The sequence below is a fragment of the Piliocolobus tephrosceles genome, chromosome 21 (assembly GCF_002776525.5).
Source record: "Piliocolobus tephrosceles isolate RC106 chromosome 21, ASM277652v3, whole genome shotgun sequence".
In the NCBI taxonomy this organism is placed as follows: Eukaryota; Metazoa; Chordata; class Mammalia; order Primates; family Cercopithecidae; genus Piliocolobus; species Piliocolobus tephrosceles.
In genome coordinates, this window is record NC_045454.1 from 42230702 (window position 1) to 42255235 (window position 24534).

The window sequence follows — 24534 nt, forward strand, 5'->3', positions numbered from 1 at the left end:
AAAAAAAAGATCTTTTAGCTGGGAGTGGTAGTACATGCCGGTAGTCCTAGTTACTCAGGGCACTGCAATGGGAGGATCACCTGAGACCTGGAAGTGGAGGTTGCAGTGAACTATAATTGCGCCGCCACACTCCAGCCTGGGCTACAGAGCAAGACCTTCCTTATCTTTTAAAAAAAAAAAAAAATTGGCCGGGCACGGTGGCTCATGCCTGTAATCCCAGCTCTTCAGGAGGCCAAGGTGGACAGATGGCTTGAGGTCAGGAGTTCGAGACCACCCTGGCCAACATGGCGAAACCCCATCTCTACTAAAAATACAAAAATTAGCTGGACGTAGCGGCACGTGCCTGTAGTACCAGCTACTCGGGAGGCTAAGGCAGGAGAATCGCTTAAACTCAGGAGGCAGAGGTTACAGTGAGCCGAGACTGCACCACTGCACTCCAGCCTAGGCAACAGAGTAAGACTCCATCTCAAAAAAAAAAAAAGTGTGTGTGGTGGCTCACACTTCTAATCCCAGCACTGTGGGAGGCTGGAGACAAGAGGACTGCTAGAGGGCAACAGTTTGAATCCAGCCAGGACAATACAGCAAGAACCCATCTCTATTTATAAAAATAAAATAAACATATAGAAAAAATTTTCAGCTGGGTGCTGTGGCTCATGGCTGTGATCCCAGCACTTTGGGAGACTGAGATGGATGAATGAATCACCTGAGGTTGGGAGTTAGAGACCAGCCTGGCCAACACAGTGAAACCCCATCTATACTAAAAATATAAAAATTAGCTGGGTGTGGTGGTGCACGCCTGTAATCTAGCTACTCGGGAGCCTGAGGTAGGAGAATCATCTACCTCAGAGGTAGAGGTTGCAGTGATCTGAGATCGAGCCACTGTACTCTAGCCTGGGCAACACACTGAGACTCCATCTCAAAAGAAAAAAAACAATTCTTTACATTTAGCTTTGGATCCAATGGAAGAGATAACAACTCTGCTATTTATCTAGCCATCCATCCAATGGAGCCTAGACGTGAAGTTTATGCCCAATGATCTTGGGCTTGTGTGCAGCCTGGCACAAAACAGGCACGGGGTCCTTATGACCCCTGCAGTCAGGTTCCACAAAAGCTCAGTGGCTTTTTGGTGTCCTGCTCGTCACCTACTGAGAAGACACATGCACAGCAAGTGCCAGTGCAAGTCTGGCATGTGCTTCTTGGAGCATGGCCTAGCTGGACACTTCTTCCTGGGCCCCACATCCTCAACCAGCATGCCTACCAACCACCCACCTACCCGGCAGTGACCGCCACACTTACAGCAAGCTGGATGGCCAGGTTGTCGGCCACCTTGTCTAGGAGGGCAGTTGTGGGCTTCTCCTTACACAGCAGCACCAGCTCCAGATCCAAGTCCCCCTTGAGTAGGAGGCCCTTTGCCACCAGGCCCACCCGCATCACTCCCCGCAGGGTTCTGGTCATGTGCTCCGTCTTCTGTTCCCTGAGGGACAGACCAACATCCAGCTCAGTGAGGAATTCAGTCTGACCACGACCCAGAGGTCCCAAGACAGGCTGGAGTTTCTTAGAAAACAGGAGCCAACCCCTACCCTACGAGGTCAGATCGACACCATCCTGGCTAACAGGGTGAAACCCCCTCTCTACTAAAAATACAAAAAAATTAGCCGGGCTTGGTGGCAGGCGCCTGTAGTCCCAGCTAAACTTGGGAGGCTGAGGCAGGAGAATGGCGTGAACCCGGGAGGCGGAGCTTGCAGTGAGCCGAGATCACACCACTGCACTCCAGTCTGGACTGCAAAGCGAGACTCCGTCTCAAAAAGAAAAAAAAAGAAAACAGGTACCAACCCCTACCCTGGCTACCCTCTCTACAAGAAAGAAAACGATGACAGAAAACCTCACTTACCCAGCCCCTTCTTTACTGTCGTCCTCTGGGGGCACATCCATGTTATCGGACTCTGCCTGCTCGCTGCTACCCTTTTCCTGCTCGTCTATCCAGTCGGACACAGCTTTGAGTGCCCGCTCCGTGTGGGACACCATGTTCTGGACTGCCTCCAGCTCCTCTTGCGTTGGATAAACGGAAGAATGCTTTGCCATTACATGGCGGTCATCATTCACAAAAATTCGCATTGGACGCTAGGGATGTGAGAATTAAGTTAAAAATGATGTAAAGAGAGCAAACAGCCCAACATCCATCTTTTAAGCTGCACAATTCAGAACGATGCTATATCGCTTGTGTGTAAAAACCAAGCCTGCAGGAGCACAACTGAAGGACCAAGGAGGAACAAGCAAACTGAACAGCTGTTGTGTCTGGGCAGTGGGAGACAGAATGGAATACAGAATAGATAATATTACTTTATAATCCAAAAGAGCTAATAAAAATGGTAATGGAATCAAATGCTTTGGAAAAGGTTATAAACATCTCTGTACGTGAGTGAAGAAACAGTATCCGTAATCAAAAACTTACCATTTTTACTTCTGTAGTGTCTGGAAATCAAACTTTTGCTTATCTTTTCAAATCGTGATAGATTTCCTTGGTGTTATCAATACTTCAGCTCTATAAGATCAGAAAATCTTTTTAGTTTCATATAACTTATAGTAGGATTCATTTTAGCAGCCAGGTACACAGTAGCAAGAATGACATGTGTGCTGCCTCATGAAGGGCCTGTCAACACAGCAGGACACATCTTTATTTCCAAGTAACCACTGCTAAGCCAAGGCATTAACTACGTAACACCCTAAAAATGAAAACAGATGGTTTCAAGAAATCTGATCTGACTTCAGGCCTACAGACACTCAGATGGTATTTTACTTTCTTTTTTATCTTCCTTTACATAAATATGCCCATTTTTACAAGTATGAAAATATTAACAGGTCTCCAAAAAACACTACAGGTAGAAATGCTCACATCAGGCTAGGCACAGTGGCTCACGCCTGTAATCCCGCCACTTTGGGAGGCCGAGGCGGGTGGATCACTTGAGGTCAGGAGTTTGAGACCAGCCTGGCAAACATGGCAAAACCCCATCTCTACCAAAAATACAAAAATTGGCTGGGTGTGGTGGGCACCTGTAGTCCTGGCTACTTGGGAGGCTGAGGCACAAGTATCACTTGAGCCCAGGATATGGAGGCTGCGGTGAGCACAGATCACACCACTGCACTCCAGCATGGGTGGCAGAGCAAGACTTCATCTCAAAAAAAAAAAAAAAAGGCTTACATCAAAATCTTGGTGCTTGGAGAAGGAAAAGAGAGGGAAGGAGCTCTAATTCCTGACGGTAACGAAAAGATTGAAGAAAGACATATGGCAAAGGGTCCCAAAAGGTTTCTGTAAAATGAGAAAGAACGAACCTCCCCAAAAGTGAGTATCTGAAATATCAGGTGGACGACGACAACCACAGCAGGTTCAACTCTGAAGATGCTAAGACAACTGAAGTGCACAACAGAATCTTTCAGGACAAACTAAGCCATAATTACTATTTCAGTCTCAGTATCATGCCGACTCCAACCTACTCAATTCCCACTCTACACAAACAGTCTGGTCCATACTGCAATCTTCCAAATGAGTAAACAACCAAAAAACTCCATCAGCACAATACATACCAGATGAATCTACCCCCCACAGGCAACTGCCAGCCCCTTCCGACTAAACTAGTTCCCAGCCAGCAGAGCAGGCTCAAACCTGAAAAGGCCCAAGCATCAAGGGTAAATTCTGACATGCTGGCCAAAACAAGAACTTCCCAGAATACCCCAGGACTACCTAGCAAAATCTAACTGCAAAATCTAAACATCCCAAACTTAAAAACCTAAGGGTGCTTGAGTGAGGTGGCTCACGCCTGTAATCCCAGCACTCTGGGAGGCTGAGGTGGGTAGATCACTTGAAGTCAGGAATTCGGGCCGGGCATGGTGGCTCACGCCTGTAATCCCAGCACTTTGGGAGGCTGAGGCAGGCGGATGACAAGGTCAGGAGATCGAGACCATCCTGGCTAACACGGTGAAACCTCGTCTCTACTAAAAATACAAAAAATTAGCCGGGTGCGGTGGCGGGCGCCTGTAGTCCCAGCTACACGGGAGGCTGAGGCTGGAGAATGGCGTGAACCCAGCAGGCAGGGCTTGCAGTGAGCCGAGATTGCGCCACTGCACTCCAGGCTGGGTGACAGAGCAAGACTTTGTCTCAAAAAAAAAAAAAAAAAAAAAAAAAAAGAAGTCAGGAATTTGAGACCACCTTGGTCAACATGGTGAAACCGCGTCTCTCCCAAAAATACAAAAATTAGATGGATGTGGTGGCGCACACCTGTCATCCCAGCTACTAGGGAGGCTGAGAGGCAGGAGAATAGCTTTAACCCAGGAGGCAGACATTGCAGCAAGCTGAGATTGTGCCACTGCACTCCAGCCTGGCCAATAAGACTCCACCTCAAAATAAATAAATGAATAAATAAAACCTAGGGGTCGTCGGGCACTGTGGCTCACACCTGTAATCCCAGTACTTAGGGAGGCCGAGGCAGGGGTATCACCTGAGGTCACGAGTTCAAGATCAGCCTGGCCAACATGGTGAAACCCTGTCTCTACTAAATATACAAAAAATTAGTCGGGCGTGGTAGCACATGCTTGTAATCCTAGCTACTCAGGAGGCTGAAGCCCAAGAATTGCTTGAACCAGGGAGGCGGAGGTTACACTGAGTCAAGATCACCCCATTGCACCCCAACCTGGGTAACAAGAGCAAAACTCTGTCTCACTAAAACAAGTAAGCAAACAAAAAAAACCTAGGGGCCAAATGATACGCCTGCAGAGCCCAGCAACAGGACGTGGTGGGGTCAAAGGCTTCATGACAGGGGAGGGATGCAAGAGAGGAGGAGTGTGAGGGGGGCATGGATGAAAAGGGCAGAAAGCCAGTCCCTGGGCTCAGTGACTCAATGTGCCTGAGACTCACACCATGGGGTGAGCCACTCGATCGACTGTCCAGAGCAAGCTTCTGCACAGACTTGGACCTGAAACTCCACTTGCCCGGCCCACTAGCTTCCTTCTTGCATCAGCAACATGGAAGCAGCCCCTCTACCCTCGGCAGGACTATGAAAATGAAACAAGTCAACCTACTTGAAGCATGCAGCACATATCCCACAGACCTAACAACTGGTACCAGATCCTACTGCTGAAAAAATCTGCTTCCCCAGGCTGCAGCGAAGGCCAGGTGTGAGTGATGTGTGTGCAAAGGGCACCCTCTCTTCCACTTCCCACGTCTCTTCACCAAGCCAGAGTCAAGCTCCAAAGGGCCTTCATTCCCCACTGACTCTGCCAAGCCAACTCCCTTGGCTGTGGTTTCCCTGGATAGTCACAAGGACACTGGGAATCTTGTTCATGAAGTGAATCCTTATGCAGGAATTGCAGTTACTTCGGTTAGGGGAATAATACTGTGGTTGTGCTGTAAAGAACCACCTTTAAACTGTTCCACACATATTTAAGACAAATTTATGGCTGAAATTATATACCTGGTGTTTGCTCTGAAATATACCAGGGAGCACATAGTAGAGAAGGATAAAACAAGACTGCAGAACATGACAGCTGCTGAAGCTGGGTAATGGATACTGTAACTCTTTTGTGCACGTTTTAAAAATTCGATAATACATTTTTAAAAAATGATTTGTAGAGATGGGGTGTTGCCATGTTGTGTGGGCTGGTCTCGAACTCCTGGGCTCAAGTGATCCTCCCACCTCAGTCTCCCAAAGTGCTGGGGTTACAGGTGTGAGCCACCATGCATGACCAACTATTTTTGTCTTTTTGAGAGACTCTCTCTCACCCAGGCTGGAGTGCAGTGGTACGATCTTGGCTCGCTGTAATCTCCATCTGCCAGGTTCAGGCAATTCTCCTGTCTCAGCCTCCCAAGTAGCTAGGACTAAAGGTGCGTGCCACTACGCCCAGCTAATTTTTGAGTGACAGGGTTTCATTATGTTGGCCAGGCTGGTCTTGAACTCCTCAATCTCCTTGAACTGGGGAGGTGGAGAATGCCATGAGCCGAGATTGCACCACTGCACTCCAGCCTATGTGACACAGAGAAAGAATGTCTCAAAATAAGTAAATAAAAATATAACACCACCACCACCACAACAAAAATCTACTGAAAGAAGCTCCTGGGAGAGGTGGATTGTAATCTGCAGCAGGGGATATACCAGGTGAGCCTGGATCCTACTGGAGCGCCAGAAAGCAACAAAGCACTGGTGATTAGAGCAGTCTTATCCTGAGGACATGGGAGCTGACTTATGAGGTATCTCACTGGCTACATGTGAGACAAATTCAAAAAGAATCATGCTTCCACCTATGTGAAGTTCTACAATAAGCAAAACTAATCAGTGATGGGACAGCCTCTGGGATCACATGGGAAGGGGCCCTCCCAAGCTTTCTGAGGTGAAGGTTACATTCTCCCTCCTGACAAGAGTTGGGTATATGCAGTGGCCAGAATTCACTGACTGGTATACTAAAGATCTGTGCATTATTTAAAAAGAAGAAAGAGACTGCGCATGGTGGCTCACCATGTTGGGAGGGGCATTTGTCAGGAGTCCAAGACCAGCCTGAGTGAATCTACAAAAAATTTTTTAAAGAAAAAAATAGGCCGGGCGCGGTGGCTCAAGCCTGTAATCCCAGCACTTTGGGAGGCCGAGACGGGCGGATCACGAGGTCAGGAGATCGAGACCATCCTGGCTAACATGCTGAAACCCCGTCTCTACTAAAAATACAAAAAACTAGCCGGGCGAGGTGGTGGCCGCCTGTAGTCCCAGCTACTCTGGAGGCTGAGGCAGGAGAATGGCGTAAACCCGGGAGGCAGAGCTTGCAGTGAGCTGAGATCCGGCCACTGCATTCCAGCCTGGGCGACACAGCAAGACTCCGTCTCCAAAATAAAAAGAAAAAAAGAAAAATCCAACTGAAAATAAATACTAAATTCTTGTTACTATGTAAGAGGGAAGATTACAACTTCCTGCTATTTAGTTGGAAACGCCTCATAAAAATAAAGTGAGGCAGGAGCAGTGGCTCATGCCTGTAATCACAGCACTTTGGGAGGCCGAGGCAGGCAGATCACTTGAGCACAGTAGTTCAAGGCCAATCTCGGCAATATAATGAGACCTTGTCTCTAAAAAAATTTTTTTAAATTGGCCAGACAGGGCCTGGCGCGGTGGCTCAAGCCTGTAATCCCAGCACTTTGGAGGGCCGAGACGGGCAGATCACGAGGTCAGGAGATCGAGACTATCCTGGCTAACACGGTGAAACCCCGTCTCTACTAAAAAATACAAAAAACTAGCCAGGCGAGGTGGCAGGCGTCTGTAGTACCAGCTACTCGGGAGGCTGAGGCAGGAGAATAGCGTAAACCCAGGAGGTGGAGCTTGCAGTGAGCTGAGATCCAGCCACTGCACTCCAGCCTGGGCAACAGAGCGAGACTCCGTCTCAAAAAAAAGAAAAATTAGCCAGATAGGCTGTGCGTGGTGGTTCACACCTGTAATCCCAGCACTTTGGGAGGCTGTGGTGGGTGGATCACCTGAGGTTGAGAGTTTAAGACCAACCTCGCCAACATGGCAGAATAGAAACCCGTCTCTATTAAAAACACAAAATTAGTAGGACATTGGTGGTGCATGCCTGGAATCCCAGCTACTCGGGAAGCTGAGGCAGGAGAATCGCTTGAACCTAGGGGGCGGAGGCTGCAGTGAGCCAAAGTCACGCCACTGCACTAGAGCCTTGGCAACAAGAGCGAAATTCCGTCTCAAAAAAAGAAAAAAAGAAAAAAAAATTAGCCGGGCGTGGTGGCACCTGCCCATTAATTTCAGCTACTCAGGAGGCTGAGGGAGGAGGATCACTTGAGCCCGGTAGATGGGAGGCTGGAGTGAATCAAGATTGTGCCACTGTACTCTAGCTTGGGCAACAGTGTGTGAGACCCTGTACCCCGCCACCCCAAAAAAAGAACTATAGGCCGGGCGCGGTGGCTCAAGCCTGTAATCCCAGCACTTTGGGAGGCCAAGACAGGCGGATCACGAGGTCAGGAGATAGAGACCATCCTGGCTAACCTGGTGAAACCCCGTCTCTACTAAAAAATACAAAAAACTAGCCGGGCGAGGTGGCGGGCGCCTGTAGTCCCAGCTACTCAGGAGGCTGAGGCAGGAGAATGGCGTGAACCCGGGAGGCGGAGCTTGCAGTGAGCTGAGATCCGGCCACTGCACTCCAGCTTGGGCGACAGAGCGAGACTCCGTCTCAAAAAAAAAAAAAAAAAAAAAGAATTATAAATATAGTTAATAACACGTAGAGGGAAGACTTGCAACTTTCTGCTACTTAGTTTGAAATGTATCATCAAAATAAAGTGGCCAGGCACGGTGGCTCATGCCTGTAACTCCAACACTTCGGGAGGCTGAGGCGGGTGGATCATCTGAGGTCAAGAGTTCAAGACCAGCCTGACTAACATGGTGAAACCCTGTCTCTACTAAAAATATATAAATTAGCCGGGCATGGTGGCATGCGCCTGTAATCCCAGCTACCCAGGAGGCTAAGGCAGGAGAATCACTGGAATCAGGAAGGCAGAGGCTGCAGTGAGCCAAGATCTCACCACTGCACTCCAGCCTGGGCAACAGAGCAAGACTCCATTTCAAAAAAAAAAAAAAATGAGGCCAGGCATAGTGGTTCATGCCTATAACCCCAACACTCTGGGAGGCTGAGACGCAAGGACTGTTTGAGCCCAGGAGTTTGAGACAGCACTGAGCTATGACTGTACCACTGCACTCCAGCCTGGACAACAAAGTATAACCCTGTCTCTGATCAATCAATAAAGTGAAGAGTGAAGAGAACTATTTAAGTGGATGGACAAATACGTAAAACACAAGCAGTTAAATGCCCACAGCACGACCTAAGCTGTGTATATAGGCAGGTGTTCATTAAATTTATTTTATTATTATCGTATCTTGAGACAGTTTCACTCTTGTTGCCCAGACTGGAGTGCAACAGCATGATCTCGGTTCACTGCAACCTCTGCCTCCCAGGTTTAAGCGACTGTCCTGCCTCAGCCTCCTAAGTATCTGGGATTACAGACATGCGCCACCACACCTGGATTGTTTTTTTCTTTTGAGAGGGAGTCTTGCTCTGTCGCCCAGGCTGGAGTGCAGTGGCGCAATCTTGGCTCACTGCAAGCTCCGCCTCCCAGGTTCACACCATTCTGCTGCCTCAGCCTCCGGAGTAACTGGGACCACAGGCATGTGCCACCACACCTGGCTAATTTTTTGTTTTTTAGGAGAGACAGGGTTTCACCATGTTGGCCAGGATGGTCTCCATCTCCTGACCTCGTGATCCTCCTGCCTTGGCCTCCCAAAGTGCTGGGATTACAGGTGTGAGCCACCACACCTGGCAATTTCTTTTTTGTATTTTTAGTAGAGATGGGGTTTCATCACATTTGTCAGGCTGGTCTTAAACTCCAGACCTCAAGTGATCCGCCTGCCTCGGCCTCCCAAAGTGCTGGAATTACAAAGGTGTGAGCCACTGCACCCAGCTTAAATTATTTATTATTATTTTTTTGAAATGGACTCTCACTCTGTTTCCCAGGCTGGAATGGAGTGCAGTAGCGTGATCTTGGCTCACTGCGACCTCCACCTTCCAGGCTCACTGGAAGCAGCAGCACTTCTCCTGCTTCAGCTTTCCGGGTAGCTGGGATTACAGGCACCTACCACCATGCCAGGTTAATTTTTGTATTTTTAGTAGAGATGGGGGTTTCACCATGTTGGCCAGGCTGGTCTCAAACTCCTGACCTCAAATGATCGGCCCGCCTCGGCCTCCCAAAGTGCTGGGACTACAGGCGTGAGCCACTGCGCCTGGCCTGAGTGTTCGCTAAAATTGTATCACCTTTTTTTGTATGTTTGAACATTTTCAAAAGATGTTACTAAAATAAAACAGATTTGACACATTAAATTTATATATATCCATAAGTCCATAAAGATACTTAAGAAAAACAAAAACGAAACTAATTTCCCATATTAGAGTTTACATCCAAACTTCATACTCTGAAAACTGTTAAAAGACTAAAGTTCACCCCCAATTGATACAGACAATCTAATAAAAACGCCATGTGACAGACGAGAGTTAGCGGTAGAAAACTACCCCATTGCCAGGTGCAGTGGATCACACCTGTAATCCCAACACTTTGGGAGGCAGAGGCAGGCGGATCATGAGGTCAGGAGATCGAGACCATCCTGGCTAACACGGTGAAACCCCATCTCTACTAAGAATACAAAAAAGTTAGCCAAGTGTGGTGGCGGGCACCTGTAGTCCCAGCTACTTAGGAGGCTGAGGCAGGAGAATGGCATGAACCCAAGAGGCAGAGCTTGCAGTGAGCCAAGATCGCGCCACTGCAGTCCAGTCTGGGCGACAGAGCAAGACTCTGTCTCGAAAAAAAGAAAAAAAGCCACCCACCAACCACTGAAGCACAATGTATCATTTGGTCAAAATACCATCCCATCCAAAATGCCTCAGAGGACACACACACGCCCCCAACACACCTGTCTTCAGCAAATGCCCTGCATGTGGCTTTCCATCTGCTCTCTTCACTGTTCAAAAGGAGAACCGTGGGTGTGCCCTTGCTATAATGAGTGCCTCACTTCATCTTCCCCTGCTCCCTGAGGCAGACCCAAGCTTGAAAAGACCCCTGAAGGGCCTCGCTGGCCTCCAGTTGGCTCTGACCACAACTGGCCAGCATGCAGTCCGTTACATGCCTGGGTCCTCCTCCCTTAGACCAGGCAACGGCAGCAATGCTTTCCGACTCACGTGGACAAATGAGTAAGAGCAGTAATTATCTGAACTAAAACAAATGTTTAAAAACTACAGTTATTGCTCCTTTTCAGGGCAACAAACCCATTTCTCTCTGTGAGCCCAAGATAAATTTGACATCCAAGCCAGCTTCTTGGAATCTGTCTCATTAACTGATCCAGGAATCTTCAGGGTGAGCAGAAACCTCCCTTTCCTTTTTGTTTTTTGTTTTTTTTTTTTGGGAGGCAGCGGCAGGCGGATCACGAGGTCAGGAGATTGAGACCATCCTAGCTAACACAGTGAAACCCCATCTCTACTAAAAATACAAAAAAATTAGCCAATTTTTTTTTTTTTTTTTTTTTTTTACAAAATTTACAAAAAAATTTGTTTTTGGAGACAAAATCTCGCTCTGTCGCCCAGGTTGGAGTGCAGTGGTGCTATCTCGGCTCACTGCAAGCTCCGCCTCCCGGGTTCACGCCATTCTCCTGCCTCAGCCTCTCGAGTAGCTGGGACTACAGGCGCCTGCCACTGCACTCGGCTAATTTTTTCTGTTTTTAGTAGAGACAGGGTTTCACCGTGTTAGCCAGGATGGTCCCGACCTCCTGACCTCGTGATCCACCTGCCTCGGCCTCCCAAAGTGCTGGGATTACAGGTGTGAGCCACCACGCCTGGTCAGAAACTTCCCTTTCAAGAGGATTTTTAGTGAGGCACACTGCTGGCAAGAAGCCTACAGCAGCACCCACTCACAAGCAACACTCCGCTGCCCCTACCAATCTAACTTTAAACGAAAGCTGCGAAACGATGAACAATGCTGCTCTTGCAACCCCATTTATTCAAACCTGGCACCAGCAATGACTATTCTCACAATTTTTATGATTCAATCCTGGGCACCAGCAACATGCAGCTTCTCTGAAAACAAACTCAAGGCAGGATCAAGTGGTAAGTAAAGTATCGCGATTTTAAACATGACTTCTTGGTGGTTTGGGATGGTTTAACACACAGGGATTCGTTTTTCTTTTGTTCCTGAATCCAGCCCATCCACAGCATGCAGTTACAGAAGCTTCAACCACAGAACATTACGTTTGTGGTGCAATGGCCATCTTTCTGACCTCTCACTAATTACACTGTGAGGTTTATGGCACTTGTTGTTGGAAAAGAAACATGCCCAAGTTAGTTGAGCATGAGTGGATTAACAGATGTTTGTGGAATGGACAGGTACAGTGGCAACACCCTCACAGGTATGGCCCCACCTGTCTTCAGGGTGTTTCATAAATCTTACAGCCTTCCCAGCCACTCTAGCGAACGGTCCTGAAGTGGATATTCGCCTTAGAGAGACCAAATTAGGCTTTGAAATTTACATAGACTCAACCCACCTCCTGGTTTCCTGACCTCTGGAGCTGGCCCATCCTGGGCTGTGAGCTGAAATGATACACTCGAGCTAGGAGTCGTGGTGACTCCTTAAACTTTGACAGATTCACGCCATCAAGGGCACACTGAAAATGATTCTTAGAAAGCAACTGGCCAGACGCAGTGGCTCACACCTGTAATCCCACCACTTTGGGAGGCTAAGGCGGGCGGATCACCTGAGGTTGGGAGTTCAAGACCAGCCTGACCAACATGGAGAAACCCCAACACTACTAAAAACACAAAATTAGCCCGGTGTGCGCGCTTGTAATCCCAGCAATGCCAGTCTAAAATCTTGCTATCAATGCCATTCTGAAATATTTAACAATGTGAAGTTCAGTGCAATGGTTCATGGTTCAGACTGCAACAGTGTTACTACATCAAAGTTAGGAATAAAGTGGGTTTTTTTTTTTTTTTTTTTGAGACGGAGTCTTGCTCTGTCACCCAGGCTGGAGTGCAGTGGTGTGATCTCAGCTCATCTACAACCTCCACCTTCTGAGTTCAAGCAATTCTCCTGCCTCAGTCTACTGAGTAGTTGGGATTACAGCCACAGACCACCATTCCTGGCTAATTTTTGTATTTTCAGTGCAGATGGGATTTCACCATTTTGGCCAGGATGGTCTTGAACTCCTGACCTCAAGTGATCCGCCACCCTCGGCCTCCCAAAGTGCTGGGATTATAGGCGTGAGCCACCGTGCCCAGCCAGAAATAAAGATTTTAATAAATATTTTCAACTTAAAGGACTGTCCTTTATCTTATTCCTATAGTTTTGGTGATAAAGACAACCTTGTTACTTACGAAAAATGGAAATGGTGAATGATCACTAATTTAAATATATTTTCCTTGACAAAATAAAAACCTAGCAAATACTGCTGGGCACGGTGGCTCATGACTGTAATCGCAGTACTTTGGGAAGCCAGGGTGGGCAAATCATGAGGTCAGGAGTTTGAGACCAGCCTGGCCAACATGGTAAAACCCAATCCCTACTAAAAATGCAAAAATTAGCTAGGTGCAATGGCGCGCGCCTGTAATCCCAGCTACTCAGGAAGCTGAGGCAGGAGAATCGCGTGAACCCAGGAGGCGGAGGTTGCAGTGAGCCGAGAGCGTGCTATTGCACTCCAGCCTAGGCAACAGAGCTAGACTCCATCTCAAAAACAAAACAAAACAAAAAAAAACAGTTGGCAAATACAAGTTGTTCCTCAAATGTTTCTGGAGACCCAGGACTCCAGGCTCACTAGTGTTGTGGAGTGCCCACAGTCCTAGAGTTAGAAGCCTGGAATTTGCCCCTGGGCTCTCCAACTTGGCAGCTTTGGGATCTACAGCAAATCACTTACCTTTCTGGTGCTGGGTGAAAAATGAGGATGAAAATACTACCTGCCTCGGGCTACGGACAGCAAGGATTAAAGGTGGCATTATGGGGAAATGTTTTGTGAACATACTACTACAAATGCAACGTATGAAGAGGATTAAATTGGGTACAGTTGTGCATGCCTGTAATACCAGTTACTCGGGAGGCCGAGGCAGGAAGATTCGTTGAGCCCAGAAGTTCAAGACCAGCCTGGGGAACATAGTGAGGGCCAGTCCTTAAGAAAAAAAAAGAAAAACATTAACTGCTCCTGGATGAACCAACAAAAATGCTTTAAAATCTGCCACCACAGAAAAACATACAACATGACTTCACGTGGGAATTATCAAACCCTCTTTCCAGCATGCTCTCAGACAGCAAAGGGGCGAGGGAAGCATGGCTGAGAGATCCTCCCATATCTGGCTGGAGGCAGAGGCAATGCTTCCCCATGTATTCCCAGAGTGAAGCCTTGGTTTTTGTTTTTGTTTTTTTTTTAACTTAGTGTATACTTCAATGTTTACTTTTCCTAGAACTGTATTTTTCCAGTTAAGATTTTTTTTTTTTTTTTAAAAAAGACCATCTCTCACATGGACATTAAATATTAACACTCAAACGTGAACTGTTTAGTAGCAAAGGATGAAGTAAAACCTTTTTACTTTGAAATAACTGCAGGCCAGGTGTGGTGGCTCACATCTGTAACCCCAACACTTTGAGAGGCCAAGGTGGGCAGATCACCTGAGTGAGGCCAGTTCAAGATCGCCATAGCCAACACGGCGAAACTCAGTCTCTATTAAAAATACAAAAATTAAAAAAAAAAAAAAGACAAAAATTAGGCTGGGCGCTGTGGCTCACACCTGTAATCCCTGCACTTTGGGAGACTGAGGCAGCGGATCACTTGAGATCAGGGGTTTGAGACCAGCCTGGGCAAAATGATGAAACCTCATCTCTACTAAAAATACAAAAAATTAGCTGGGCGTGATGGTGGGTGCCTGTTATCCCAGCTACTCCGGAGGCCGAGGCAAGAAAAATGAGGCAAGAGAAACACTTGAACCCAGGAGGCAGAGGTTGCAGTGAGCCGAGATCGTCCCACTGCACTCCAGCCTGGATGACAGAGACTTTGTCTCAAAAAAAAAAAAAAAAACACTCTGATATGAGAAAGTAGTTTTATAGACAAGTGACAAGTAGCAGGGAAAAAAGTGGCCTGGAAGACTAATTCATCTCGAAGACTTTTTATCTTTATCTAAGACCTTAACCTTCAGCTTTTTGAAGCAAAAGCCTCAAAAAGGTAAGGACAGCTGTCACACATGTTCACGGAAAATTACGTACTTCACACTGCCAAGTAGAACTTCTCACTATCACTTAAAATTATAAAAATAATTTGGAGCAAATTGGCCGGGCGCGGTGGCTCACACTTGAAATCCCAGCACTTTGGGAGGCTGAGGCAGGCGGATCACAAGGTCAGGAGACTGAGACCATCCTGGCTAACATGGTGAAACCCCGTCTCTACTAAAAACACAATTAGCTGGGCATGATGGCGGGCGCCTGTAGTCCCAGTTACTCGAAAGGCTCAGGCTGGAGAAGGGCATGAACCCGGGAGGCGGAGCTTACAGTGAGCCGAGATGGTGCCACTGCACTCCAGCCTGGGCGACAGAGGAGACTCCGGCTCAATAATAATAATAATAATAATAATACTCCAGCTCAATAATAATAATAATAATAATAATAATTTGGAATAAATTTACATACTGTAATACACATTCAACTTTGTGACTAAATGATCCATGGTGATCACGTATTCCATGGCCCTCAGACAATAAACACATTTTTGTCTTAAAATGAGTGCCACTGGGGCAAGGCGGCTCACATCTGTAATCCCAGTACTTTCAGAGGCTGCGACAAGAGGATCGCTTAAGCCTAGAAATTTGAGACCAGCCTGGGCTACATAGACCCCGTCTCTACAAAAAATAAAATTGGTTTAAAAGTTTAAAAATAATAATAAACTAGTAGCTACATTTTCAATTTCTTCACTACGTAAACATTTAATGAGAAGAAAAAAAATTACATTCTGGCCAGGAGCGATGACTCACTTCTGTAATTCCAGCTTTTTGGGAGGCCAAGGTGGGCAGACTGCTTGAGCACAAGAGTTTTGAGGCCAGCCTGGGCAACGTGGAAAGACCCTGTCTCTACAAAAAATTCAAAAAATTAGCCGGGTGTGGTGGCATGTGCCTGTGATCCCAGCTACTTGGGAGGCTGAGGTGTGAGGATTGCTTCTTGCTTCACGCAACTGCACTCCAGCCTGGGTGACAGAGCAAGACCCTGTCTCAAAAAAAAAAAATAAATTTTAACCGGACATCACTTTTACAAAACGCCTAAATACAGCTGATGCTAAATGTATCTGAATTCTAATTGCCATTATTTATTTATTTATTTAAGACGGAGTCTCCCTCTGTCGCCCAGGCTGGAGTGCAGTGGCCAGATCTCAGCTCACTGCAAGCTCTGCCTCCTGGGTTCAGGCCATTCTCCTGCCTCAGCCTCCCGAGTGGCTGGGACTACAGGCGCCCGCCACCTCGCCAGGCTAGTTTTTTGTATTTTTTAGTAGAGACGGGGTTTCACCGGGTTAGCCAGGATGGTCTCGATCTCCTGACCTCATGATCCGCCCGTCTCGGAGTCTCGCTCTGTCGCCCGGGCTGGAGTGCAGTGGCCGGACCTCAGCTCACTGCAAGCTCCGCCTCCCAGGTTCACGCCATTCTCCTGCCTCAGCCTCCCGAGTAGCTGGGACTACAGGAGCCCGCCACCTCGCCCGGCTAGTTTTTTGTATTTTTTAGTAGAGACGGGGTTTCACCGTGTTAGCCAGGATGGTCTCGATCTCCCAACCTCGTGATCCGCCCGTCTCAGCCTCCCAAAGTGCTGGGATTACAGGCTTGAGCCACCGCGCCCGGCTTTTGAGACGGAGTCTTGCTCCATCACACAGGCTGGAGTGCAGTGGCACGATCTCAGCTCACTGCAACCTCCGCCTCTTAGGTACAAGCGATTCTCCTGCCTCAGCCTCCCAAGTAGCTGGGACTGCAGGTGTGTGCCACCGTACCCGGAAAATTTTGTATTTTTTTTTTTCTTTTTTTTTAGTAGAGACGGAGACGGGGTTTCACCATGTTGGCCAGGATTGTCTCAAACTCCTGACCTCATGATCCGCCCACCTCGGCCTCCCAAAGTGCTGGGATTACAGACGTGAGCCACAGCACCTGGCCACCAATTGCTATTTATAATGGAATCACCTGTGAAGTGTTCTCATGGAAAAGTTTCACAAGGATTCTGAGATCATAAATATCATAAAAATTTCTTAAAAATCAGCACACCAATGAGGCCTCCAACCACCACCCACCTGCCTACTCTACTTTCACAATTATTTCCACACCAGCTTACTCTGTATAATTATACAGACGGGAAATCTACTTGTTTCAGATAAAATGGACAAATGCTTCAGCAGTAAACTAAAGTTTGCCTCATGCCTCCCAGGCCCCAAATCTCTTTACTCATTCACTGTGCAAAGATGCCACTCAAACCACTATCTGCCTCAGATTTCAAACCTCCTGATGGAAACAAATCAAATCTTTCTCTGCTAGAACTTAGTTAACATAAAAAGCATCCAATAAATAGAACCTAGAAGGCTGGGAGTGGCGGCTCACGCCGGTAATCCCACCACTTTGGGAGGCGGGTGGATCACCTGAGGTCGGGAGTTCCAGACCAGCCTCATCAACATGGAGAAGCCCTGTCTTACCAAAAATACAAAATTAGCTGGGTGTAGTGGAGCGTGCCTGTAATCCCAGCTACTCAGGAGGCTGAGGCAGGAGAATCGCTTGAACTCAGGAGGTAGAGGTTGCGGTGAGCCGAGATTGCACCACTGCACACCAGCCTGGGCAACAAGAGCTAAACTATGACTCAAAACCAAACAAACAAACAAACAAACCAAAAAACCCTAGAAAATCCTAGTTCCTGCAAAGGTTCAATCACAGCAAGATTCAAATAAAAGGTCACAATTTCCTGGGCCATAACTGCTAATACTAAATGTTAACACTTACACATCTTTCAAAACTGCACAAGGTGAATTAACTTGCTGACAAAACGTAGCAGGATGGCAAGTCCAAGAGGTATAAATGGGGGAAGGAATCACTCCTCTGGAGCCATGAAAGGTAATCAAAAGAAACCGACAAACAGGGTGAAAACAGTCCATAAGAGAAGAGGCCCCAGCCCAAAGAAAACGACTAAAGGCTTTTCCCAGAATAGAAGACTTCTAACCCTCACATCTTGCTAAAGCCTGAAGAAGAAAAGGGAAGTCTACTGTGTACCCAAAGGAAAGGGACTTAGGGAAGGCTTCTTCCCCATCACTGACTCTACCTGTCCCCTACCTGGAGGCCTTAACCAGGGAGCACCGTATATGTCTCTGTGATCAAAATATTAGTAGCTGTCCTTTGTCAATGTAATATTTAACATGAAGAATTTAGGAAAAATAAAACACAGACTTAGACTCCTCATGCTCAGGCATATGGACCTTCAAGACTCTGCAAATACTAGAAGGAGCCAAAGGAATTTTTGCCTAGAGGCACCAAACAAGTTGAATCAGAAAAACCACAAACAATTAGGCACCTCTCAGCTCCAGGAAGAGGCGGCTGAGCTCCAGGAAGATAGGGAGACTGATAAATAGCGCCCAGTGGGGGCAAGGCCAAGCCTGGCACTCATGGCCAGCCTCCAATCTGAACTAAAGAATATTCCAAACAACACTGGGGCCTGCGGATTCCATTCACAAATCCCAGGGACCACGAGCCACTCACACAGGCAAGGGGCCCCGGCACCACAGAACAGGGAGAGGAGCACCTGCCAGTGTCCTGCGGCCTCCCCCTGCTTTCCAGCTGTGAATGAGGCCCTGGTTCCCAGACTTCATTCACAGTCTGGGCGGCTGCTGTAACTACATCCCACGAGACCACACACAAAGCATCAAGCACAAGGCATAGTGGCAGCACTCCGAGCAATCCATGGAGATTCCCAATCACAAATACCTGAGGAAAAGAGAGCTTAAAAAGTCCTAAATTTTAATCCTAACTTCGGATGGCACCTCGCGATTCCATGTGGACCACAAATATGCCATCACACCGCTCATTTCCAAGTGAGCAAAATCTTGAAAGAGATTCAGCATCATTGAATTACCGGAGTCCAGAAAAGGATGCCACTGAAACTGATGCTTCGTTGCTGATCCATGTCACCTAAGCAGCAACTGGCAATCAATGTTGGAAATTTGAAGAAGAGATCCCTTACTCTCCTCAAATTTGATCACTGAACTGGGGGAGAGCATGCAGACCGCCGTACACCCCAAATAATTCATACAGGCGGTAGATTAACTGGGGCAGAACCTCCTGCGTAACCTCTAGAATCTCAATCGCTCAACTACAAGGGGAAATAAAGGTAGTTTTAAGCAACCACGTTTCGGGGCCCAAGCTTGCACCCAAGCAGACTGCCGTTCTAGGGAAAGCAAATACAATCCGGAAAAACATTCAAAAATGAAAACAAATGAACTAAAGAAAAAGAAAGCTGAAACCCTTCCAAGTTTGGACCCTAATCTGAGAGAGGCCTGGCTGACTAGAGATTTGGAAACCCAACGAACCCACAAAGGCTTCTTCTGCAGTCCGCGTGGGAAGGGGCTTCCAAGGAGAGGTCCGCCTCTCCGCGCCCTGTGAGGACAAAGGAGGCGACGTTTCCCGCCTCAGGAACCTGGGACTCTCCTGGAACCGGGGGCGGGACCGGGACAAAGAGGAGGAGGGAATAACAGAGGAGTGAGGAGTGAGGAAGGGGAGTCGCCCCGCCGCAAAGATCGGGACCCGAGGGGGGTGTGTGCTCCAGGCACGTGCGCGCGTCCCCAGGAGGCCGCAACAGACAAAACCCGGCCCCAGGGAGGCGGCGGCCGGGGGCCCGGAGCGCGCGCACCCCCCGCGCGTGGCGCCGCCGCCGGCCGAGGGGCCGCGTGTGGGGGGGAGCGGCTGCGCGCGCACCGAGTCCTCGCCGCCGCCGCCGCCATTTTGTTTCCTCCGCACAATGGAGGAGAGTTAACGGCCGAGCGCGGGAGCGAGGCCGGCAAGGGAGGAACCGGTCAGCCGCCGGGATGAGGGGACCGGGCGGAGGCGGCGAGCGCGGGACCCCTCCAGCCTTGTCACCGCGAACCCTCGGTGGGGACCTCAGTGAGGAAGGCGGGCGGGGGGAGGGGCAGAGGCGGGAGCGGGCCCGGCCGCCGCCACATTGACGCTTACCTTGTCGGCGTCCCCTTCTTCCACCGCAGCCGCCGCCGCCGCCCTCCTGCCACAGCCCGCCGGGGTCTCCCCCCAAAAGCCACGCGGTGCGCGCCGGGCTGCTGGGTCCAGCTGCAATGGCGAGAAGAGGAGGAGGAGGAGTCCGGACCGGGGGCGAGCGGGCGGGCGGGCAGGCGCGCGCCGGGGAGGTGCGGGAACACGTGATCAGCTGAAGCCCCGCCCCCTTCGACGCCGCGTTGCGCCTCGACGCAGGCCCAACCCAAATGGGAGGGAGGAGCGCAAAGAGATAGGGGGTGTCTTGGGGGCGGGCGTGAGTTGTCACGTGGTACAAGCCTGGGTGTTTGCGTGCATAGTCACGTGACCTCGGCGCCTTTCCCTCCGCTTTCGATAGGTTACTCTATCATGTGACAATGGCGAGTTTCGCAGTTTCCTTCGCCATGTGACAAGAACTTTTGGCGCCTTCCCTGTGCCGTATTGGGAGTCCTCCATCACGTGACGAGGTCACGCTCTGGTTTTCGCTAAGGCGGTTTTTGAGCGGCCATTACCACGTGATGCAAGGCAAGCGTGAGAGGCGGAGCCTCCGTATGGCTGTGGCATTTCGCGCCTGCGCGGCCGCCATCTTAACGCCCGTCGCCCTGAGTACGTTAGCGGAAATGGCTCTGAGAGGCTTAGACGCCTGTGTAGCTTTGTTAGTGGCGGTATGTCGGCCGGAGACTTTCGGGCTACAGTGGAGGTGGCTATGCTTCCCGCATCTCTCTTGAGAGGCACAGAAGATCAGAGATGCGTGCGAGGAATGGCCAGGTCCAGCGTCTCCTCGTTGCTGTCCCTTGATCCCGCGATCGGCGCCGATGAGCGCCCGCGTTCTTTCGTCCCACGGACCTGCCTTGGTGTAGCCTCCCCGGGCTGTAGCTTCCGAAGGCTACAGCCGACCTGGTCGGGACCCTCCAGCCCGCTTTCCCCTTTCCCGATTGACAGATGGAGAAACTGAGGCCCAGTCTAAAAAATATCTCACTAGAGGGCTCACAGCCAGTTCCTGGGAAAGTTGGGGCTGGGACTCAACGGACGCTCGGCCAGCAACAGCGCGGAGCTCCGAAGTAAAGGCGCCCGTGACCGAGCGCCTTGTCCTTAAAAGCGTGGTGTCCTTGAATGCTCCCAGGCGCCTTATGAGGTCCCCGATGTACAATCTGCTTAAACTAAACCCCACTCTCTGCCAGGGTCAGGTTGGCCATCCGCAGGCGTAGTTGCTAGGAAGGTTTGACAGATGCCCGCCTGTTGATTCAAATGTTCCCAGGATTTGGAGCAAGAAGAGCAAGGAAGGCCGGGCGCGGTGGCTCACCTTTGTAATCCCGGCACTTTGGGAGGCCGAGGCAGGCGGATCACGAGGTCAGGAGATCAAGACCGTGCTGGCTAACACGATGAAACCCTGTCTCTACTGATAACACAAAAAATTAGCCGGGCGTGGTGGCGGGCGCCAGTAGTCCCAGCTACCCGGGAGGCTGAGGCAGCAGAATGGCATGAACCCGGGACGCGGAGCTTGCAGTGAGCGGAGATCGTGCCACTGCACTCCAGCCTGGGCAACAGAGCGAGACTCTGTCTCAAAAAAAAAGGCCGGGCGCGGTGGCTCAAGCCTGTAATCCCAGCACTTTGGGAGGCCGAGACGGGCGGATCATGAGGTCAGGAGATCGAGACCATCCTGGCTAACACGGTGAAACCCCGTCTCTACTAAAAATACAAAAAAATAGCCGGGCGAGGTGGCGGGCGCCTGTAGTCCCAGCTACTCAGGAGGCTGAGGCAGGAGAATGGCGTGAACCCGGGAGGTGGAGCTTGCAGTGAGCTGAGATCCGGCCGCTGCACTCCAGCCCAGGAGACACAGCAAGACTCCGTCTCAAAAAAAAGATAAGAGCAAGGAGGTGTTGAAAGTGGGTTTCCTGGCTGGGCGTGGTGGTTCACGCTTGTAATCCCAGCACTTTGGGAGGCAGAGGTGGGCGGATCACTTGAGGTCAGGAGTTCGAGACCAACCTGGCCAACATTGTGAACCACCCTCCACTGAAAATACGAAAATTAACTGGGTGTGGTGGCAGGCGCCTGTAATCCCAGCTAATTGGGAGACTGAGGCAGGAGAATCGCTTGAACCCAGGAGGCAGAGGTTGCAGTGAGCTGAGATAGTACCATTGCACTCCAGCCTGGGCAATAGAGTGAGACTCAGCCTCAAAAAAAAAAATTATCCCAGTGTGGTGGTGTGCGCCTATAATCCCAGCTACTCAGGAGGCAGAGGCACAAGAATGGCTTGAATCACTTTGAACCTGGGAGGAAGAGGTTACAGTGAGCTGAGATGGCACCGCTGCACTCCAGCCTGGGCGATAGAGCAAGACTCCAACTCCCTATCTCCAAAAAAAAAAAAAAAAAAAAAAAATTGAAGTGTAAAGATGTGATTATGTGGCAAGGCAAGGGTTAAAAAGAAAAGAAGAACAAGTTTTCCTCTGCTTAGCCAGCTCACATCAGTAAAGGCGCCCGTGACCAAGTGCCTTGTCCTTAAAAGTGTGGTGTCCTTGAATGCTTATAAGATAGCACTGAAAAGTCGAGGCCAAAGGAATGGGCTCCAGACACCCTCCTCCGGAGCAAAGTTGAAAAACAAATTCCTTTACTGTCTCTCCTTCTCTGAACCATTAGTTATGACCGTGTTTGCCAATGCTTATATTTAGTAAGATTTGTAGATTCTGTTTTTCTTTCGATGCAGCTGCAAGGCCAGCAGCTGTGCAAAGCCACAAGTTATGCTAAGTCACCAGTTATGCTGTAGATTACATGACCTGTCACTGTATCATTAACTGCTTTTGTTTTGCTTCTGTAAGTTTGCCTATAAAAACCACACTCAGTTTTTGTTCAGTGCTCAGCTCTTCAGACATGAATCCACTGAGCTGTGTACACCTAAATAAATCCTCCTGTTTCCCATGTTGGTCTCTCTGGTCATGTGTTTCCCGCAACAATTACAAAAATGAGTGCCTGGCCGGGCATGGTGGCTCACGCCTGTAATCCTTGCACTTTGGGAGGCTGAGGCTGGAGGATCCCTTAAGCCCAGGAGTTTGAGGCCAGCTTGAGCAACATGGCAAAACCCAGTCTCTACAAAAATTAGCAGAGCGTGATGGCCTGTGCCCATAGTCCCATCTACTTGGGAGAAGGAGGTGGGAGGATCACTTGAGCTGTGGAGGTCCAGGCTGCAGTGAGCCATGATGGAGTCACTGCACTTCAGCCTGGATGGCACAGCTAGACCCTGTCTCAAAAAAGAGTGCATGCTGTACCCTCTGCTATTTTATTTACATTTTACTGTGGATTTTTAATAGGTAGCGTAGTCACATGATATGTCAAATGTACCAAAGACATGAGACCACAAAGTCTTCCTCAGACACCCAGTTTCCTCCCTCTTAGCAGCCATTGTACAGTGTTTTGTGTAACTCTACAGACTTTTTTTTTTTTTGAGACCGATTTTCGCTCTTGTTGCCCAGGCTAGAGTGCAATGGCACGATCTTGGTTCACCGCAACCTCCGCCTCCTAGGCTCAAGCGATTCTCCTGCCTCAGCCTGTCAAGTAGCTGGGATTACAGGCATGCGCCACCATGTCCGGCTAATTTTGTATTTTTAGTAGAGATGGAGTTTCTCCATGTTGGTCAGGCTGGTCTCGAACTCCCAACCTCAGGTGATCCGTCCACCTTGGCCTCCCAAAGTGCTGGGATTACAAGTGTGAGCCACTGCACCCGGCCAACTCTACAAAGTTTTATTTTCAGAGATGCATAATTGTATTCTTGTTTTTCACATAAATTGATAAATTATTCGCACAAGGCTTTTTAATTTCGTTTCCTATGCCTCAGATCTGTCTCACAAATAAAGCTAAAAATTGAAGAAAGGTTTGGTAAGATGATTGGGGCATGCATTAAGATAAAATTGGTTAAAATGCCTGGGCATGGTGGTACACACCTGTAGTCCCAGCTACTCAGGAAGCTGAGGTGGGAGGATCATTTGAGCCCAAGAGGTTGAGACTGCAGTGAACTGAGATTGGGCCACTGCTCTCTAGCCTAGGCGACAGAAACCCTGTCTCGAAAAAACAAAAACGAAAGCAAAAAAATGATTAAAGTAAATTTAAATTGTTCAAGGTCACTGTGATAATGAATGTTAATAACAAAGCCTAGACTGACTTTTTTCGGAACAGGTCAGTGCGGGTAGTGACTTACTTGAACTAATAGCGCTGCCAAGTGGCAGAACGAGGATGGTTACTACTTTTCTGACTCCGAACTCCAGGAGCCCAAGGTTACTTAAAATGCTTTTGAAGATCTAATTCCGCTAAGGCGTTTCTTGCCCCAGGGACCCCAAACACAGTAAAGGGCGGATAGGGTCATCATGACAAGCACAGTCTTTGGATCAAACCCAAACCTAGGGTTTGGTTTGGAGGAGGACTAATTTGGAGTTAATTCAACATCAAAGGGTTGCTTCAGTACCTGGCATGGAGTTAAAGCTTCAGAAACAGTAATGGTTATGATCGTTACCTCTTGAACTGGTGCCCCATCCAACCAGAACTTCCTTAAAAGTGCTGTCTTCGCCAGGCACGGTGGCTCACGCCTGTAGTCTTATACTTTGGGAGGCTGAGGCAGGGGGATTGCTTGAGCCCAGGAGTTCAAGACCAGTCTGGGCAACATAGTGAGACCCCATCTCCTATCCTATTCTATTCTATTCTATTCTATTCTATTCTATTCTATTCTATTCT

General features: G+C 48.9%; 1 protein-coding gene and 1 long non-coding RNA gene across 6 annotated transcripts in view; one reads left to right on the top strand and one right to left on the bottom strand.

Annotated features, from left to right (window-relative positions):
• ILF3 (interleukin enhancer binding factor 3) overlaps positions 1 to 21376 on the bottom strand; it is a 46106-nt gene extending 24730 nt beyond the window's left edge. For all 5 annotated transcript variants that reach the window (XM_023194146.2, XM_023194143.2, XM_023194145.2 and 2 more), the window contains exons 1-4: positions 19783 to 21376; positions 2453 to 2542; positions 1892 to 2121; positions 1297 to 1474 (exon numbers count right to left, since the gene is read on the bottom strand). In XM_023194146.2, coding sequence (XP_023049914.1) covers positions 1297 to 1474; positions 1892 to 2121; positions 2453 to 2455 — 411 coding nt within the window. In that variant the 5' untranslated portion in view covers positions 2456 to 2542; positions 19783 to 21376. The remainder of the gene's footprint in view (positions 1 to 1296; positions 1475 to 1891; positions 2122 to 2452; positions 2543 to 19782) is intronic.
• LOC111527711 lies at positions 20401 to 22169 on the top strand. Its single transcript, XR_002726747.3, has 2 exons — positions 20401 to 21165; positions 21456 to 22169. It is a non-coding gene; the product is annotated as an uncharacterized LOC111527711 (long non-coding RNA).
• The last annotated feature ends 2365 nt before the right edge of the window (positions 22170 to 24534 follow it).